General features: G+C 53.8%; 3 protein-coding genes across 3 annotated transcripts; 2 read left to right on the top strand and 1 right to left on the bottom strand.

The window, feature by feature from the left end:
* The first annotated feature begins 6,852 nt into the window (after positions 1–6,852).
* Positions 6,853–7,443, top strand: BBK36DRAFT_88347 (hypothetical protein). Its single transcript, XM_024898578.1, has 2 exons — positions 6,853–6,906; positions 6,986–7,443. The coding sequence occupies exon 2, from the start codon at positions 7,014–7,016 to the stop codon at positions 7,302–7,304; it is 291 nt and encodes a 96-aa protein (XP_024746841.1). The 5' UTR covers positions 6,853–6,906; positions 6,986–7,013; the 3' UTR covers positions 7,305–7,443.
* Positions 7,444–14,233: 6,790 nt separating this feature from the next.
* Positions 14,234–15,371, bottom strand: BBK36DRAFT_1182175 (hypothetical protein; the record flags this gene model as incomplete). Its single annotated transcript, XM_024896296.1, has 5 exons — positions 14,234–14,477; positions 14,529–14,582; positions 14,833–14,917; positions 14,965–15,109; positions 15,369–15,371. 5 exons carry the CDS (start codon positions 15,369–15,371, stop codon positions 14,234–14,236), a joined length of 531 nt encoding a protein of 176 aa, XP_024746840.1.
* Positions 15,372–16,223: 852 nt separating this feature from the next.
* BBK36DRAFT_145705 (hypothetical protein) lies at positions 16,224–18,577 on the top strand. Its single transcript, XM_024897529.1, has 7 exons — positions 16,224–16,285; positions 16,378–16,410; positions 16,487–16,528; positions 16,587–16,889; positions 16,997–17,224; positions 17,297–17,333; positions 17,462–18,577. The coding sequence occupies exons 1-7, from the start codon at positions 16,251–16,253 to the stop codon at positions 18,500–18,502; spliced, it is 1,719 nt and encodes a 572-aa protein (XP_024746839.1). The 5' UTR covers positions 16,224–16,250; the 3' UTR covers positions 18,503–18,577.
* The last annotated feature ends 254 nt before the right edge of the window (positions 18,578–18,831 follow it).

Genomic DNA, 18,831 nt, shown 5'->3' with positions numbered 1-18,831 from the left:
TTTCTTTTACAAAGGTAGTTTATTAGGTAGGTAGGTAGGTAGACTTTTGAACAAAAACAGATCAAAGTTCAGATAGTATTTCATATAAAGAAGTCTAAGATGGTGATTCATGGGATGATGGTGATGTTTGTTTAGGGGTGTTGTTGGTGTTGGGTTAAATGAAATGCTGGGTTAGTGAGAATGAGAAGTGCTTGTGGATTCGGGATTCGATAAGTTGAGAAGAGGAATGATTAAGGGAGTGCTTTTGGTGATGAGTTGGTTGGGGGTTGTATAGAACGTGGGTGATGGACGAACTGACGTGTAGTAGGGAATAGAAAGTTTGTCCTCTCTCTCCTGATGGTATTTGCTGGACTAATTTGTTACGGGTGCAAACTGAATGATGAAGATGTACGTATACGGTTGTTTTTACTATGTAGATGAAAATGCATGGTGGGCATTGACTTTGATTCTTTTCAGTCGATTGAATAAAGTGAAGCAACTACTAGAGACAAGTTTACCCAAACGACCACCATAGCTGAAATTCAGATGCATCACGATTCACACGGATCGCAACTCCCACCAATGCTGAGCATCAGGTCATCCCATTTTTCCACAATCTACAACATCCATCACTTTCAACAACCCTTTCAACAGACCAAAAAAGGGGGGGGGAAAGGGCGAAAGGGGGAAAAGATTGCCAAAATCGAGACTATACTCAACATCAACATAATCCGCATCCCTCCCAACGGATCAGTATTAGCTCAAACCCCCCCCCCCTATTAGCCATGAACAGTCATCACAAAATACCATACCAGCTAGACAAAGCTGTCTTGCTACTTACGCCCTAACAGAGAAGAAGTCTGGACTTTGTTTTTGAAATCCGCTCTTTTGGTTGCAACCCAGTTTGAATACTTTGCATGACATGATATGACAAAAGACGGACTTGCTAACCCTCGCTCTACTCCATCAATCTCTCTGTAGTTCGTGCCATGAAAGTCATTCAGGTGCCTTGTGTGCGTTGAAGCTAGGATATACCTAAATCTAAGACGATGTGATACATGTCCCCGTTCAAGCCAACCTCAAAGTCACATAGAACACACACCCCTAACTACACACGCATCACATTCATCACTTTCATCTAAACTTGCTCAATCCACTCAAACACTCCAACCTTCTATAGTCGCCAGTGACCAGATAGCCACGTGTCATTACAATTGGTCTGTGTGTGAAGCCAAATCATATGTCCAAAGTAAAACAGATGTGATACTAGATCCCGTTCAAGCACCTCAAATCACACATCCACCCCCTAACTACACCAACAAGCACACACTCAACTCCCTTCCGTTATCCAAACTTGCTCATTTCACCCAGACACCTAACCATTTACAGATATATTAGCTTCACCATCAGCAGCCAAATAACCCCAATCAAGCAAGACAGAGGGGAAAGAAAAAGGGGGAAAGCCCTAAAAAAGGCACGACATCAGCCAGCCCCCATGACACAGATCTCGTACTCGTAAAACCCCATCAGAACTCTAAATATATCTCCTACTGAAAAAGCGCAAATCCGATACGATACTTCAACACGGGATCTTAAAATTACAGTCCACAGGCTATAGACTACAGGACCGTTGGAGTGATGGCAACGAAAAGGGAAAAGTCAATTCCCCATCCCATACGATTTTCTCCCAAAACTCAAAACAACACAAGCACACAAACCAAAGTCTCCAGAACCAGAAACATACTCAGAACACGCAAGGCACAACCACAAGGCAGACAGATACAGATATATACCTACAGAGGTAAAGTAAGCGAATAGATCAGAGGACCCCTAACTAGAGTTCTCCACGTTGTACCCCCAAAACTCAGGAGAAAAATCGAGTGATATGCCTCGAAGCAGGCTTAGTTAGGGTTCTCGTATAAACGGGATATCCGACGATTTTGAGTCCCAACACTTGACTTACATGTACATACCATTCAGTTTCACTCCATACCTCACGATCCAGGGTGTGTGCAAGATGAACCTAACGCTACTCGTACTAATGCCATCTCCATCGTCCCGCAGGCCTCCTGTATCCCGTCTCATGCCCTCATGCCAAGTCAACCAAGGGGCTATGCTTCTCATGTCAAATCACCATGGCTTATGCCAGTCCATTCCATGCCACACTCCCATCAGGACCTTACTCTCCTCTCCTTTTTCTTTCCTATCCTTTCACACCTTTTCCCATCATACTCAAGAGCCCCTGCCCAGCATGGTAAAGTAAGGAGAATAGAAAGAAACAAACCCTGCTTCCGGTTCACCCCTGTAAGCAAACATATCACGTATCATTCCAAATCTTTTCCATCTACTCCCCCCTGATTTCTTCAACATGTTATATTCATAGAATGTGAGCATTGCAAAGGAATAGGGGTTGAGGTTTCTCAAACGTTGGAGGTATTTGGTGTGAACATTCACAGAAGGGAATAGAGTTTAGCCACATTATGCAGGAGGACACTGTATCTAAGTGGTTACTAAGGATCCAGTTAGCTAGGAAGAATAATGGGACAGACATAATGAGAAGCAAACAGACCAGATCAAGAAAGAAGACAACAACAAGCAACACCCTGTAAGATAGTCTCCTCCCGCATAGATGGAAGCTTCAAGAAAGAAAGCTGCGTAGTTTCCGCGTAAACAAAGAAAAAAAGGCCCGGATGAGCTGCAGCTGACATCGCTTACACCAGATCCTTCTCGCATTCGCACCGCAACACAAGAGGTATAGGTACGGAGCAAGCGACTCCTGCCAGCAAAATCTTACCTTATCATCGCTTCGTCACGAACGTCTGACTTCCGAGCGAACCGCAAAGATCTGCATCTCAAAACACTATACGTGTGAGGCCTCACCCAACAAAGGAAAAGCAAAGAATATGTGTCAGTAGGTACAGGTACGTATCTCGGATCAGTGGACACCAGTAAGCAAAAGCGAACAAGTCCCTACCCGTCCTCATGCCCATTCCTATTCTCCGATTCCAGGTATTCGATTCGATAGTCACTCACATGAATGTCGCTGCTCGGCACTAACCCCCTATCACGATGAGATTCCCTAGTACCGGAAGTCAAATTCAGCATGAATTCCAGATCCAACATCAACTTGGCCCAAAGAAACGCCGTTCACATCCACAAACGAGTTAGCAGGTTGCCTCTTTTCGTATCTCGGCGCCTCCATCTGGTGATGCCAACGAAAATCCTGAATCGAACGTTCGATATGTGCCCAGTAAAGATGCATCTGACCATTCGCCACCGATGGATCGGATTAAGCTATACTTCACTACTGTAAGGTGTAAGCGAGCAGTGATAGACACCCCGTAAGATGCTTCTCGTAAGTATTGCATCTTCGACGGGTGGACGGTGGGGTGTTGGTCAGGATCTTCTTCGAGTACTTCTCTGCATGTCCTCATGCGGCATCGTCAATACTTGTCCGTGTCTCTCGCAAGACTGCCAATAGATCGCATCTCGTCATCAAGCGTCCACGTAGCATCACCACCCATCACCGAGAACTCCATCATGCCGCAATAGCATTCTTCAGGGCCTCATTGTCTGTCCACGCGTTCGGTTCGCTGCTGCAGGCTGATGGAGCCCCATGCATGCCTGCATACAAAGCACCCGTAACCCTCTCAAGGCGCATAGCCTAAGGCGTGATACAAAGTGGTGAGATGGCCAGATGCAACTGCAACAAGCGGCCAAGAAACGGGATGCAACTCGTTTGGTCGGCTCACGCGCCGTCGCACGCCGCAAAGCCATTCGCCGCACGCAGAATGCGCCATGGCTTCGCAGCTATTACTTCCTAGACTGATGCTATTCTTAGCTCTTGGGGATGCGGCAGCCACATGCGCATCATGCAAGCTGAAAAGGAACGCAGGCGACAACGACACCTCATTGGCATCTTGATGCTGAAGCCGCGAAAAGGGCAAAGATTGCGGCCGGCTGCTGCTCATGCCATGAGCACAGCCCGGCTCACCTTTGTGCCATCCGTCACTCATCACTCATCTCTTCATAAGCATGCTGAATCCATGCCCGCATCAGCAATAACCCCGACGGGCAGGCGTACAGGTACAGGCAGGTACGGGCATCCAGGCACAGGTACATCGAACAGACGGCATAATCCCCGCCTATGCGATAGGGGCAAAGCCCATTTCTCATGGCGGTTAAACGCTCAGCCTCCAAACATGTCGGGGATGATCAAACCAACACCATCAAGTCGAGCTCACAGGCCAGGACGTTTCAGAACCCCAAGGAAACCCATGGCCTGAATAGGCAGTTACGGCATGTCCTGCGCGTGCTTATAACTCGTATGTCTGATTGCACTGGTAAGAGTCAGATCGGCCAGACGTGCACATGTGCAGGTGATATTCGTGCCAGGATACCGGTCACAGCAGTGAAACGGGAATGGTAGAGCATCATCTCTGAATGCCGGCCCGCACAAGAGGGGACCGAGTTGTAGCATACTAGCGTGCACCACTGGCAGTAAACCCTCATCATGCTGTGAATCAAGGGACCTGGCAATTGGTCCTGCAGGTGATTAGCTCACAGGAACAGATAGAATGGAAACACACAAAGGGATGACCAGACGTCGACCCGTATCATCGTGGGGGGAAGGGGTTCCAGATTCCATGTAAACTCTTGGCGGGTTGAGTTTATGGGCGAATTCTTCCGCAGGGCGTGCTTCGCCTATCATGCATTAGCTTGCCAATAAGCAGCAATGCTAGCCGTCAAGGGACCCAAAGACTGTGGACAATCCATCTCAATTCAAGCCCGCCCACGTGCAATGAGTCGAAAGGCCCAGATGAAGCTTCGGGCCTCGCGCTTCGGCACTCTGCCGCTGCCAAGATGCTGTGGGCGTGCTCCGCGTTGACCATTATCTTCTTGCAGCCGTGACTGGTATTCTCACTTTGGCTTGGTTCTGACACCATGAGTTGTAGCGCTTGTATAAGCTAGGATACGGCAACGTCCTAAGGGTTTCTCGTGACAGAACTTGCAACCAGGGTCTTGTGTGACAAGCGACAGCCCTGTTCAGCAGTGATAGAGCTCCCTGCTCAGACGCGAACAAATCGGTTGGAAGTGACATGCTTCTGCTGCTGCTGCTCTGGCTGCCATGCTTGAACGGACGATCAAATGGCTAGCTCGGCTCTAGGCTAGCAATAGTAAGATACTGCCAGCACGAGGAAGAGATTGCAGCAATATGTCGAGATCGCCTATGAAGGAGGCTAGCAGGTCGAAAATCGAGAACCATGTTCACCAGAGAGGCCCCTGCCTCTTGCGGCTTGCCAAAGCCAAACAAGTGCCGCCTAAAAGGTGAGACATCGATGACCGCAGCGGCAGCCCATTTGTCAACACTTGTCTGTATCCAGGCCCGCCCTGGCTGCGTATAGCTTGTATATCCGGAAGCTTCACTTTGTTGTCATGGTCGTGACCGGGTCCTCCGATACCAAGGATAACAAGCCAGGCAGCACCCATAATGAGATACCACTCGAAGTGACGGGACGGCCATGATGCTAGCGCTCTCTGCAATGAGAGGATGCCCAAGAATTAGCCCAGATGGTCAACCGGGGTGCATAAGCGATTCCACAACCTCCGGGTAACTCTACGTCAATTTCAACGCCGGATGCACAGTAGAGAAGGAGGAAAACAGCGCTCCCTCGTTGACTCTTGCATACAACACACAAGCGCACCGCCCACGTCGTTCAAACTTGGGCTTCACAGTTTCTCGCATCCCACAACACGCCTGAGAACCGAAACACTGCATTCCGTACTCGCCGTTGAGTCCCTGTACCTGTACTTTGGGTCGCCGGCTGTGTCGACCTGCGTGAGAGATGGACCAGCCCACAGCTAATGGCGTCGCGATATTTCTCCCTCCGTGGCGCGTCTAGCTTCACCACCACCACCACCACCGTCCTCAGCATCACCGGAGCATGCTTTGATGAACGAGGGAGAAAGAGGAGAAGCAGTCCTCTGCGGCCCCGCCCAGCTAGTGCCACCACCCTTTCGATGTTGATGTTGCACCGGCACCACGTTGGGGTAAATTCTATATTTAGGCACACCACCAAAGGTTTCGTCGAAGCTGTCGCTCTGGCTCAGCCAATTGCGGAGTAGCAGCGCCGTAGCGGCAAAGACGACGCAGCTTTGTCTTGTTGTTGGAGGTGCGAGAATGCCAGAGGGCCGCGGCGGTGCTATGGCTCATGCTCGGCCCATTTCCTTCTGGCATATCGCCCTCGTCCAAAGGCTCGGTGGCGTTTCGTCATTGTCGTACACTGGTAGCTCCTCCAAGTCACCATATCTTTTCTTGCCATACTCTCTGCACAAGGTGGTGGACGTTTGAAGATTTGCCTCGAGCTCCAGCCCTCTCCCCCCCCTTGGTAAGTTTGTTCGACGGCCCTACTGCCAATCACCGACGATTCGACCCTTTGTCCATCAGGAACAGATACTCGTCTCGCAGGTCGTGGCCGGACCAGTAATACCATACCAGCAGGTAGAGTCCATTGGCGGCACACGACGTCAAACCATCGCTGCATGGGCACTAGGCCGCTTCGAGGCCATCAAGAAGCTGCCGTCATACACAGTGCTGCCATCACGGTAAGGGTTCGCCTGCAATGGCCACGCCACACACACATCGCCGTTGCCAGAACCAGAGTTATCGGACCGTCTGCAAGTGATCACCCGTTCACTTAGGGTTGCTCAACTGCTCGTCTTCCCCCACACCAGCCGTGCATATGGTAGACGGCAAAAAGTGGCCCTCCAGAGATAAGTACTATCCGCCATCGTCTCTTGAGCATCTTCTGAGACAGGCTTGGTCGGTAAACGATACAGACGAAAGAGCCGGAATCAATCTTTCGATTTGTGGCAATGGTGCACCGATCCCGGCCATTGGGCTTCGCATAGTCTTGCAATGCTTCGGTATGGTGACCGCGCGCAAGAGAGAGACCGAGAGGGTGCTGACGCGCTGATATGCCGCCCTTGGTTTGACATCACACAGATCACTGTGCATGCGCATGTAGGCCATCATGCATTGCATCGACCTACTTCTTCAACTCTGCAGCGCAGCACAGGCCAACCAGCAACGGCAGCAGGAGTACATGGCCTCGCAAGGGACCAAACTATCGAAAGGCTGTGTGCGAGGACGGAGTAACGGCGACGATTTCGTCCTTCTCTGTTGCGTGCGCGAGCCTCCCATTCTCACCGCTCCATGCCGTGGACCGTTGCCAAGCGAGCTGAAGCAACTTCTGATAGGATTCTCCAAATGCGACCAAGCCGCACTCTCCCGCCAGTCGTCAGACAATGACCGCATCGTCTAGGCCAGTGATTGGGGAGGCGCTTCTAGCTGCAGCGGCCGGGTAATACATACAGCACCAGCAGCATATGGTAAGACAATCCTCCCCGGCTATCGCACAGGTACGTAATGGCACATCCCTGCTGCGGTGCAAGTGCTGGCAGGCGGCAGCAGAATCTCAAATCTCAGCGTTCACGGTGGTCTCTGCTGGTATTCATCAGAGTGCTCTCCGCCACGGGCGAGACCGTAGGACGACAAGAGCACGTGCGCATGTTGCGTTGAATAAGCACTTGCGGTGATAGCAGCTCATCGCCTTCTTTCGGAGATCTGGAGCCTTATCCCAGCCCTGTTCGGGTAAATCACAACAGTGCCAGCTGCAGCGGTACTCCGTAATACTTTCTTGAAGGTTGGAAGCGGAAGTGCGATGCCCCATGGGCTTGGTCTTGGGCTTGTTGGAAGACGAAGGCCCTGCATGATACCCAGCAAGTTCTCCATAGGGTAGCTGCCAGCGAGACTTTTCCCTCATCCGATCAGTCCAAGCCAACATACGTACATGCATGTACGTCCGGATATCGGATAGCCAATGCCGCAGGCTCAGTCTGGAGAGCTTTCCAGTCTCTCATCACTTTGGCATGCCCTCGTAGGTTTTCTGAGCGGCAAGTATACGCAGGAGGATGCAGCGAGATATCTTTAGCAGCAGACCTGGAGCCGTCCCTTCATTGGGTATTCGCTTCGCCCATTAGCGCACACGTGTCGATGCAAAGGGAGGATTGCCGAGACACAAACTTGGTGTGAGTCGGTTCTCGGTGGCGAGCCATGAAACGTTGCAGTGCTCCTCTTTTCCGGTGCTTTCCCAACGCTCGCCCTTTTCCCTTTTGCTTCCTTTTTTTTCCTCTTCCTTCGTTAAAGATCTCCATTCCCTTTTTCTTTCGTTGGAGCGCCTGTGGCTTCGCCCTTTTTGCCCTTCTTCAGCCCACCTACCTTAGCGGAAATGAACATAAAAATCTTTTGCTAGCATCGACTAGCCCTTGGCACGCTCCTGGCTCCTTCAAGTCTCGGGATTGGAGCCTGGACGCAATGCCTCAGTAGGTATTACTCCGTTTGCTCGGTATTCCTCAATGCACACAACGGAGTCTTAATATCAACGTGTGCTTGGATTGTATCGCGACAGCAGCGCCACAGCGCTCTTCCCCCTTGGAGAGACGGTGACACAACGCAAAATGTCCATGTCAGTCCCAATCGACGTCATTTCCAGCAGGGCCACAGGCCTCCACGGAGTTAGATGCCTCGGCGGTTTCCTGGGGCTCCAGTGGTACTCTTCTTGCGATATCCGGTAGTGGTGATTTCAGTCTGGCGTCCGCATAAACCACCACATTGAGCAGGTGATCCTCAACATGGTGGCAGAATATTTTCGGACGGTGCAGAGTGGCTCTGGTGTTTCATGCGAAGTGGAATAGTAGGGCTGTGTAAGCTGCAACAAGAACGGAAGCTCAAGCAGCCCTCCTTTCTCTCATCAATGGCATGCCTTCTTCAGGCAATCATGATACAATCCGTCAGCCCGGAAAAATCTCCTGTGGCGCCTAGAAGGTAAAAAACAAGCCTATCTTGGCGGCCCTCGCAGTATTAGAGGTGTAGTCAAAAGTACCCCCTGACTTGCACAGCCAGGCTGTCGTCTGACTCGTCGTGTCGCCAAACCGCCAGTTCGCACTCCAAATGCCCGATAGGCTACTTTGCGGTAAACCGTTTCTCGCCGCCGGGGAGCCAGTGTATACCACTTCTGTGAAGTTGTATGCAGTCTACAAAGCCTGTGTCTGCCGGTAATAGTGTCTGGTGTTCCCGCTTTAGAAGCTACCCTGAAAATCAGCTCGCATTGGATCGAGCCTAATGGCAGCTCGCATTGCGAGGCCAATCACAGTGAGACATGTCGCAGCATAGGGTTCGTGGGTAAAAAAAGAAATTGCCCGGCATGGCATCATGACTGGTAACGGCGTCCCACTAGCGGATGGCTTTGGTGAATCTTCAATGGCGTCCCAATATGGTCAGCAACGCAGGGAAAACAGTATCGGCAAAAGAAGTAATACATGCGTTGGAGGTGACCAGAATCTCCTGCATCAAGTACCGCAAGGTTAGGAGATTGCGAAAGCCGATATCCCCTAAAAAGGGACACGTCCAATCGGGCAACAACTTTCGAATGGTACGGTGTACGACGTAGGTATTCAGTCCATCGTACACCGTCCTCGCCGTGCTGCCCTTCGTACCGCTTCATTAGTATCATGAACATCGCGCGGCTGGTGAATTTGACTGGTTGAATACCCCGAAAATGGTCGGCCTAAATAGGGGCGGAACGTTTTCTTAGCGCGGAGAGCGGCTTGGTGCAGCCCCAGAGGCCATTTTGGGACACGAGGTTTTAGAATATCCTTCACGTCCATGATAATCTCGCTATGATGAGATCTAGACCTGTTCCTGAGAGTTGAGAAAAACCCCTGGGCTCTGTTCGGAACTCGCGCGGGCCATGAAACATGTTGCCTCTGCTTTTATTTTGAGCTGGGGTGGCTGCGATAATGACTGGAAGCGCGGATATATCGTCGTTTCGAGAAGGACCTGAGACTCCGGACTTGTCAGACAACGTGTCAAAACACGAACAAGTAATAAAAAGAGCACTAAACATAGTAGCAAGAGCGCGTCAAGTTATCTGTATGTGACAGCTAACGTACACTCGTCGATGGGGCACGCATAGCGACGTAGTATACTGATAAATGATGGGTGCGTCTGTCGTCCAGGGGCTCTGACCGTCTTCGACCATGATACTTAGTACGTTGGCATTGCTCTGCCCAGCACAGAGAGTGTGATACTGCTTTTGGATAGCTGAATGTTGCAAGGAAGTAGAAGACGTCATAGAAGGAGAGAGCAATCCGTAGAGCCCGACGGAATACTAATGTCAATGCCACGTGCCCCTTTACCTGCAGTGCCATCTGCCGGGATGCCTCGGTGGGCAGGACCGGTTAAAGCCTGCCGCAAGAAGATTGGAAGAGCATCTTCAATGCTCTTCCAGCTTATAGAGTGCTGACCCAGAAACCTCCTTGCATCGGTGGCCGTCCATCAGTGTCGAAGTCGAGACGATGCAGGGGGCTAACCAGCAGTGGATCTGTGGTTGTGGTGTCTTCGCTGAGGGCCAGCATCGTCCCCCGCGCCAGGCAGGATGTTCCCCTCGAGATCCCTGGTGAAAGAATACCGCGTCAGGGGTTACGGCGGGTTGGCTGCCTCCGTCGCGAACTTGCTTTCCCAGCCTCGATGTGCTTGCCCTGTGCTCAGAGTGGACTGCGGATGAGGAGCCGAGCCTTGCATCTTGGCCGCGACTCGGAGTGGTTTTTCAGAGCCTAGGGCTGTTGTCTGCTTCTGGCTTTGCGATCGGTTCTGCGCAGCCAAGGGCGATGCCGAGCTAAGAAGGCTTCCTAACTGCTGAAGGAAGAGTGCAACCTCGTATCTTGGGATAGTGAGACGATTAGACAAACCCAAGGCTGTCGCTCATTTCCTGTAGATCAGGAACGCGCTCGATGACGGCGGGGCCCAGGTGAAGAGTGGCTGAGATGTCATGCAATCCTGGTTAGCACAAGCAGGGCTAGCCAACCACGATGGCCCTCGTCCGGGTTAGTGACCTATTCAGGACGACAGGCTGGGGACCCAGTGACTGACTCGGTATATCATCAGTTTCTTGATGATCAAGGCCGCCTGTCAGTGAGATGCGCTTCGCCAATTCGGATGCATTTCGCTTTCGCCCATCTGTCCGCCTGGCCCTTGCGCTTCGGCAATATCTCGTTGCCCAAAATCATGGGCACGGAGGACATGAGATGGTGATCTCCATCTCGACAGGACAAAACATTGCTTTGGACGGAGTCTGTACGTTGGACTCCGTACGGATGCTCCACGCATCGCTCGGCCGATAGGTGTACCTGTACGGAGTACATGTGTCAAATGGCGCGGCTGCCCGACATCCGCGGCAGGATCTGCGTGGAGGCGGCCTTGTTAGCATATTTGGAGGGGACAGTTCCGGAGTACCACTGCTCCAGCTCGTAGTAGATGCCTAGGTATACAAAGGGTAATTGTAAGACGGCCGCTAAGTTCTGAGCGGCTTCTCGAATACAAGGACCCGGAGATCAGCAGCTCTGGAGCAGCACAGGTAGAGGACAATTCGTACTGTACGCTGATGCGAAGCTGCTCGGCGGCACGGCCTCCCCATTACTGCCAGCGACCCTGCTCGAAAGTTGAGACGAATATAGGAAGAGTTGGGGAAGATCCAGGCGTCAGGCGCGAGAACCTCCGGCGGCTCAGGGTAGCCATTTGATTAATGAGATAGGCGAGACCGCTGGATAATCCCCGATGCTGGCTCTGGCGGCAGATGCCCTCGCCGCAGTCCGTTCTCTGCACAGGCACACAAGTGACGCCTGTTAGCTGGACGCTTTCCCGTAACGTTAACCCGAACGCAGGGCAAGGCAAAAGCGCACCCTTGCGGCGCATTGACCAGGACCGTCTGGAATGTGTCATGATCGAGCTGAGAGGCATCGCCTCAACGCCCTAGAAGCCAGAGCCAGACCGGCCGCATAAGGCCGAGCGTGGCGCGGCGACGTCCAAACCAGCGGTTGAGGCCGTACGACGGAGCGTTTGGTGCGAACCTGCGAGGCCCAGTTGTGTGTCGTTACCAAAGCAATCCTCGGGTCCGGCGTCCAGGGCCTCCTGGCCAAGCACATGCCGTCTGCCTTTTTCTACCTTGACTGGTTACCCAACGCGGACTTAACATGGACGACAGGGAACGCAGCAAATTGGCTTCACAAAGAAGCGGGCGAGGACTCTTCTGCAGAGGAAATGCATCGACCGGTTTCTCCGTCGCCATGCTTGCACGAGGCCGTACATAGTTTGGCCTGCCCAGCCACCATGTGCCGAAGCCTCCGTCGCCGCCATGCCCGAGCAGCGGGACCAAAAGCGTGGCAGCCAAGCGGCCAAGGAACCAAAGTCTCTGGCGATAGTAAAAGGTGCCAAATGTCTTTTTGTGACGGCCACTCAGTAAGTGGTCTGGTTGGATCCGTCGAGCGCTAGCAGTTGAGATTTTTCGTTTTCCTGTATCTGCCGAGGGGGATTGTGATGCCTGTGATGCTTGCAAGTGTCCGTGATACTGCAGTGATGCCAACTCCTCAGGCCAACGACATGCTCACCCGGCTTGTTCTGTAAATTTGGCATGACAGCGGTTGAGTCGAGCTGCAGAAGAGCTGGTGAGATGGTCGGAATCCTGACCAACGAGATTGATTCCTGCTGGTGGAGTTGATGTCTAGACCTTCTTGGCAGGCGGCACCGACTCCGACTTGCACACAGTGCACACAGTACGGATAATGCTGTCCCGAAATGGCGAGGCCAAGGCTGCGTGACGTCGCCGTCTATAAGTCGTGCCTGCCAGGCAACGGCAGGACTGCTGGACGGGAAGGAAGGATGCAAGAGGGGGTTACAAACCTGAAGCGTACCACATATTAGGAGTGGTGCTGGCTGAGTGCAGGGAAATTCGAGGATGCAGTTGGCGATATAATCGATGTCTGTAAGGCATGGCGATTGTTTGCGCAAAGGCATCGTCCCTTAGGAGACTGGGAGGTGCATCACAGTGGGGTTCCATCCGGGAGTACCCAAGGTAATTCTCGGTACAAGCACTTACAACTACACACACAACAACGAAAGACCTCCACTGCGCCGATGCTGCTGTCGGGTCAAATAGGCTCTATAATCTCAAATCGTGACGACAAGTCTCAGCACAGCTGCAGTGCCTTTGACCACTCGAAGTGTACCTTTCACAAGCACTTCCATGTGCGTGGAGCTTCTCGGTGGACGGCGCCCAGCCAGACTTTTGGGTGGATGCATCTCATCTTGGGAGCCACAGACTTAAGCTCCCGAAAACTCTTCGGCTAAGCACTACACAGCTAGCACCGCGAGACAATGGCGCCATGGCTGGCGATGACCTGAACTCTCTCTCCTGTCTCTCCGTCTCTCGTCTCTCCTACGCCGCTGGCTGATGGTGCCCACGATGCTTTCGCGCCGTGTCCTAGCAGAGCATCCGCGCCCTCGCCCAGCTCACCGAGGGGCGAACATCATGAAACTCAAATGTCTGTCCAGCGCGAACCTTTTTTTGCCTTTTTGCCGTCCAGCTGTCCGAGCATGTGTTTGTGTTGCCGTCCTTTCGAAGCGACTGGTTGATGATAGATGGTGACCCTAGCTTCTGCTGGAAGCGACTCGGCCGATATCCTCAGCTCCCTTCAGAACGCAATCGAATTCCGAGATGTAATAAAAGAAAAAAAATCTTCACGACCAATGTGTGCAGCAGAGGCCCGCCCGCCAACTGGCTACCAAGATGATTCCGTAGCCCCGCGTGCCGACGATGCCCACGATGTGCTGGCACGACCGCCGGCCAACCAAGCATCTGACGCTCGCCTGATGGCTCCGAAGGTTTCACCCTGACTAGACATGGGCCTAAAAGCCGTGCAGAGAAAGCTAAGCCTATGAGGCAAGGGTAAGAAAAAGCGACAACGGCAGCAGGGTTTCGACGTTCCGCAGCGACGATTCCGCTCTGGCAGCGGTACGGAGGAAGCAGCAGAAACTACTGCGGTAGCACTCGGTAGCTTCTGGCTTGGTGCTGTCCCCCACACAACAAAAGCCCTCTGACCCTGGTCGCAACCAAGCCGACGGCTCGCCCCAGTTGTTATTTTTACTTCATGGTGCGCGGGCATCGTGCCATGTGCGTCATGCCTCTTGGGAGCTGCACAGCCAAGCCTCACAGTCCGTCACACGCCCCTCGCGCTTGTTGTGTCGAGCGGGTGCCAGTAGCGGTACGCACAGTGGCAGCAGAGCGGCAGCAGCACCACTCCCACATCGTCGGAGTGGTACTTGGGGATGTCGGCCTCATGTTCTGATGAGGCATCATCATCCATCATCCATCACCCGCCCCCCTTCTCTCCACCAACCGCTTGCCTCTCTCTGATCGGCTCCGCCACGGCCTGCCGCGCTCGTCTCGTCGCTTCTTGACTCGGCTGGCCGTGACTCGACGTCGTTTTTTTGGCTCGATGCCCGTTGGCGAGAACCTTGAAGGAGCCGCGGGAGCCTCGGTCCTGCTTCCCTTGTTCCTTGTTCGGCGGCGGATCTTATGACTTCAAGCTGCTCAAACCAACTTGAAGTCATCGAGGCTGATCCCAGGCAGAGTTTAGGTTGAGTTTAAGACAAGGCGGCTCCAGCTCTGGAGTGTTGAAATCTGGTGTTCTGGAGCACGACGGACCTGCCGTAATGGTCCCGAGCTACCCAGTGCCAGGAAAAAGAAGGGCACCAAGTATCGATGACAAGAGTCGGCTCGTTAATTGAGTGCAGCCGCTAGAGCCTGGGACATGGGCCGTAAGACGTAGGGATTGTCAGGTTCCAATCGCCGTGATCGAACCGTCCTGACGCATCTCCGTACCTAGCCTCACGCTTACCAAAGTTCATGGAAGCACTGTACAGCCGCAGCGCCCCCACTGGACCGCCAACGGCACCGTCCACTGACCTGAAGGCCGAGTCGCACAGCGCGTGGCACCCCCTTGCACCCCCCTAGTCGCGGGACATGGCCGCTGGGGGGCCCTTTTGCAAGTAGCCCCAGGTAGCCGCAGCGTTCTGGCGCATTGTACCTGCTCTCCTGGCGGGCTGGGCCAGACCCCTAGCGGCCCCCCTCGGCGGACCAGCAGGGCCCCGTTCGCACCCAGAACTGGAAGGATCTAGCACCAGAGGTTCGGCGAGCAGGGTGACGGACGGATGGTTCAATGTTGGGCGATGCTACCTGGGGCTACCGGCAGGTACTTGCACGCGCTGTAGGCCGATGGCTGGCTGTGCTGCCCAGGGCTCTGCTAGGTTAGTGGTCCAGCAGCTGGAGCTGTGCTGTGCTGTGCTGTGCAGTGCTGCCCTGTCCGTCCGGGTGCCAGGCCCGTGAGCGAGCGTGAGCAGCCACTCACCACCGCACCTGCTCACTGTGTATTTAACTATCCCAACCCCCCAAACCTCTGCCTCTCTCCTTCTCCCCCGGTCTCACTCCAACCATCTCGACTCAACGCTCGCTCTCCCACATTCGCTCCCCAAAAAAACCCTCCTCTTAGGAAGTCCTCGTTGACTCCTGTCATTCGCTTTACCGGTGCTCTTTTTTTCTTTCATCCTCTTTCAACCCGCCCCTCCGCCGCAACCCTCCCCTTCCCCGGACTTCACCACTCAGCCCATCCCGAAGCCACCGGACGACGAAGAAACCTTGTTCCTGAACCCCAACGACAAGAATCTCGAATCTTTGCGCGGAACCTGTCGATTTAGCTTGCATCAGCTGGATCAGACTCGAGAGGCTTCGAATTGTGCAAAGGATTCGAACGGACGAGCAATTGCTGCGGCTTCCACCAGGCTTTACAAGGCTGAACCGAGTCGCCGTCAATGTCTCCTTGAAAAGAAAATTACATCACCACCACCACAATCGCTTTCCACAATCGCTACCAACAGAAAATTTCATAAACCAACAAAAAAGGACGACGTTTTTTTACGACCAACAATTACATTCCGTTTTAATTTTGAGGCTTAAGGAGAATTCATAACGCCATATTCGATCGCTACGTTTAATCAAGAGAAGAAACATATCCGTATACACACCGGGACACACGTGTGTATATCAGTATATGCTTTGTTAGGAGAAAAGGAAAACCAGACCCAAATTGCGCCCCATCGTCGCAACTGAACCAACGCTTGTTCTCAAGAGTGTTTGTGGCTCCAGTCATATAATAGTCACGAAACCCGCTCGCCCGGCCAAGCACAGCTCTTCCCAGCTGTGTTTTTAGGATCTTGTATGCGCTGTCTATGTTACTGTCTCAAAAGGAAGACGCCTTCTATGTGTTCCATTTTGCTGACCCGTGTATAGCACTCGTTCGTTACAGTTCCAATTACAATGGCTGGCCCTGGCGGTGGTCCTCCTCGTCGCAGGTTTGTCTCTCTTGCGCAGCCCGCTCTCCCTCTTCCTCACCTTTACCCGCTTCCCAGCCCCAGTGACGCATGAGCTGACCTTGTGATGATAGTCACACCAAGTCTCGCAAAGGCTGTGATACGTGGTACGTAGCAATGCTCCATCTTGCTGAATGGCAACTCCGGTCATCCCCCCAAGCATTGGTCTGACTATGATTTCAGCAAGCGTCGTCACATCCGCTGCGATGAGAGCTTCCCTCAATGGTAAGTTGTCGTGTGTCTTCTCGTGGATCTCTCCCCCTTTGCTAACACGCGTGACCAGCCGCAACTGCACCAAGCACAAGATCCGCTGCCCGTACAACGACGTGCAGGTTCCTGACGCAGGTCGCTCCGCCACGCCGGACAAGCCCGATCTCATGTGGACGCCCCAGATCGAGGCTGCTATCGGCGAGTGGCAGAGGACCGGCATGTTCCCCTTCCCGTCGCTGCGCATCTACCCAGCTCCCTCGCCGCACCAGTACTCCCTCGAGGACCTTCGGTTGATCTACCACGTCGCCTCCCTGCACTATCAGCTGATGACCCAGGAGGCCAACAACTTCACCTTGTGGACGCGCTACATCCCGACGTAAGTTTCTCCATGCAACAGCTATTCCGAGTTGCCTCAGTTGACGGCAAGCTTCCGCTGCTCGCGGTGACACACTGCCCAACACAGCGCTAACATGGTGTTTCCAGCCTGCTCAAGATCGGCGCGGAGTATCCCTTTGTGATGCACGCCCTGCTGGCCTTCTCTGCTATGCACATTGCCTTCTTGACCGATTGCCCTCTGGTCGGCTCCATGGCCTTTGAGCACCGGGGCAGGGCCTTCAACGGCTTGCACGAAGCCTTGAACTCCTTCTCTCGCGCTACGTCCGACGCCATCCTTGCGGCATCTCTTGTGCTGTCGTGGCAGGCGACCAGCTGGTAAGCATGACTCTTCCGCGGTTCTCAACCTCAATCGAACAGTCGAATGACTAACTGCGTTCCTCGTGATAGGCGCGACTGGACCAAACTCATGCAGGGAACTACGACGGTATGTAGCTGTTGGTTGATGATAATGAAGCCCAAGCACTCGATTGGTCCAATTCACTTGCTCCCCCTTTCCATACCTCCTTTATCTCCCACTTCCCGACAAATGCAGTGACTGACTTTGCTCGTCAGGTGATCGAAGCAATGGATGCATGGAAGCATGAGTCTGAGTTCACGGACTTCATCGCTGAGAGCAGCACGTTCCCGACGGCTCCTCCCTCCCCGGACCCTGAACGCCGGGCCTATCACCCCCAGAAGGACGACCTTGAGGCGTACCAGCGCACCCTGGACCAGGTCATGAAGGTGGAGGCTCACCTGAAGCACTTCAAGGAGGAGGCATGCCTCATGCAGATCCAGCACTTGATCGGCTTCCTCAAGGGCGTCCGCAAGATCAGCCCGACGCTTCCCATTGCCCAGCAGTTTGAGCGTCTCCAGCTCCTGAGGACCTGGCTCTTCTGGGTGCCGGTTAGCTTCATCCAGAACTACCAGTGCTCCCCGGCCTCCCTGGTTGCCATTGCCCACCTCTACACGGCGGCGCTGCTCATGGAGCGGCTCTTCCCCGAGATTGGCGCGGCCTACTTTGGCAGCTTGTCCATGGCCCCTATTGAGGAGATTGCCCGGCGGCTCATGTCCATGAACCTGGCGAGCAGCGTCAAGGGCTCGTACCAGACGCCGCTCACGCTCATGGAATACCCCCTCGACACCGTCAGGGAGTTCCGGTCGCGCATGGGCTGGATGAGCCCGCAGAGGACGCCTTCGTTCCCTACGTTCCATCCTCCCAACTTCCCCATTATGCGCGAGGAGGTGCCAATGGTCCCTGCGTCGGAGTCTTACACGCCTTACGGGAACCCTGCCTTCAGCTACAGCGCCGAGAGCATGCCAATGCTCAACAGCCCTACCCCGGCAGGCCCTCACGAGTCGCTCAGCCCGCTGGCCATTTCGTCTCCGTATCTGAGCCAGCCCTACCTGAACGTGCCGTCTCCGTCGTATGGAATCTCCTACAGCCCGGCGTCATCGACCTTTGAGGCGTCCCTCGCGTACAGCGATCCGGAGGAGTACGGTGGGTATGACATGCGAGGCTTCCAGTCCAGCCACTCGCCCATATTCGAGGATGCGCAAGGCAGCGGCTACCCCGTCGGGTTCGTTCTTCCCCAGCAGTCCGTGTGGATCTAGATCCCTCTAGATGGACCCCTAACACACTCGACTCTCCAACCCCGGCTCGAGGAAGCACAATCGGATTGACCGTTGCCACCCAGGAACTCCAGTACCTCAGCGTATCCGCCTCCAGATGGTTCGCCGATGGCGCCGTCTCTTGCGCCAGCTCTGTCTCCGTACCACCGCCAGGATTCGCCGGGCATGCTTCCCCTTCCCGAGTCTCCGGTTCCGCTGTCCAGCACACCGTATCACCACCACCACCGACACCGTCAAACTGGCTCGGTGTCTTCCGCGCCGCACCCTCCATCACCGCTGTCGCGCGTGCCACTGACTCCGAGCTTCTTGGA

Source organism: Trichoderma citrinoviride, assembly GCF_003025115.1.
Source record: "Trichoderma citrinoviride strain TUCIM 6016 unplaced genomic scaffold BBK36scaffold_13, whole genome shotgun sequence".
NCBI classification, from domain to species: Eukaryota; Fungi; Ascomycota; class Sordariomycetes; order Hypocreales; family Hypocreaceae; genus Trichoderma; species Trichoderma citrinoviride.
Note: the sequence above shows the minus strand (reverse complement) of the source record. Positions and strands in the feature narration are given on the sequence as shown.

What these genes read in the sequence shown, in the direction of transcription:
- BBK36DRAFT_88347 (XM_024898578.1), top strand. Translation starts at nt 7,014, where the DNA reads ATGCATTGCATCGACCTACTTCTTCAACTCTGCAGCGCAGCACAGGCC.
- BBK36DRAFT_145705 (XM_024897529.1), top strand. Translation starts at nt 16,251, where the DNA reads ATGGCTGGCCCTGGCGGTGGTCCTCCTCGTCGCAG. An exon ending in GGTGGTCCTCCTCGTCGCAG is followed by an intron (nt 16,286 to 16,377) that starts GTTTGTCTCTCT and finishes TTGTGATGATAG; the next exon opens with TCACACCAAGTCTCGCAAAG. An exon ending in TGGACGCGCTACATCCCGAC is followed by an intron (nt 16,890 to 16,996) that starts GTAAGTTTCTCC and finishes TGGTGTTTCCAG; the next exon opens with CCTGCTCAAGATCGGCGCGG.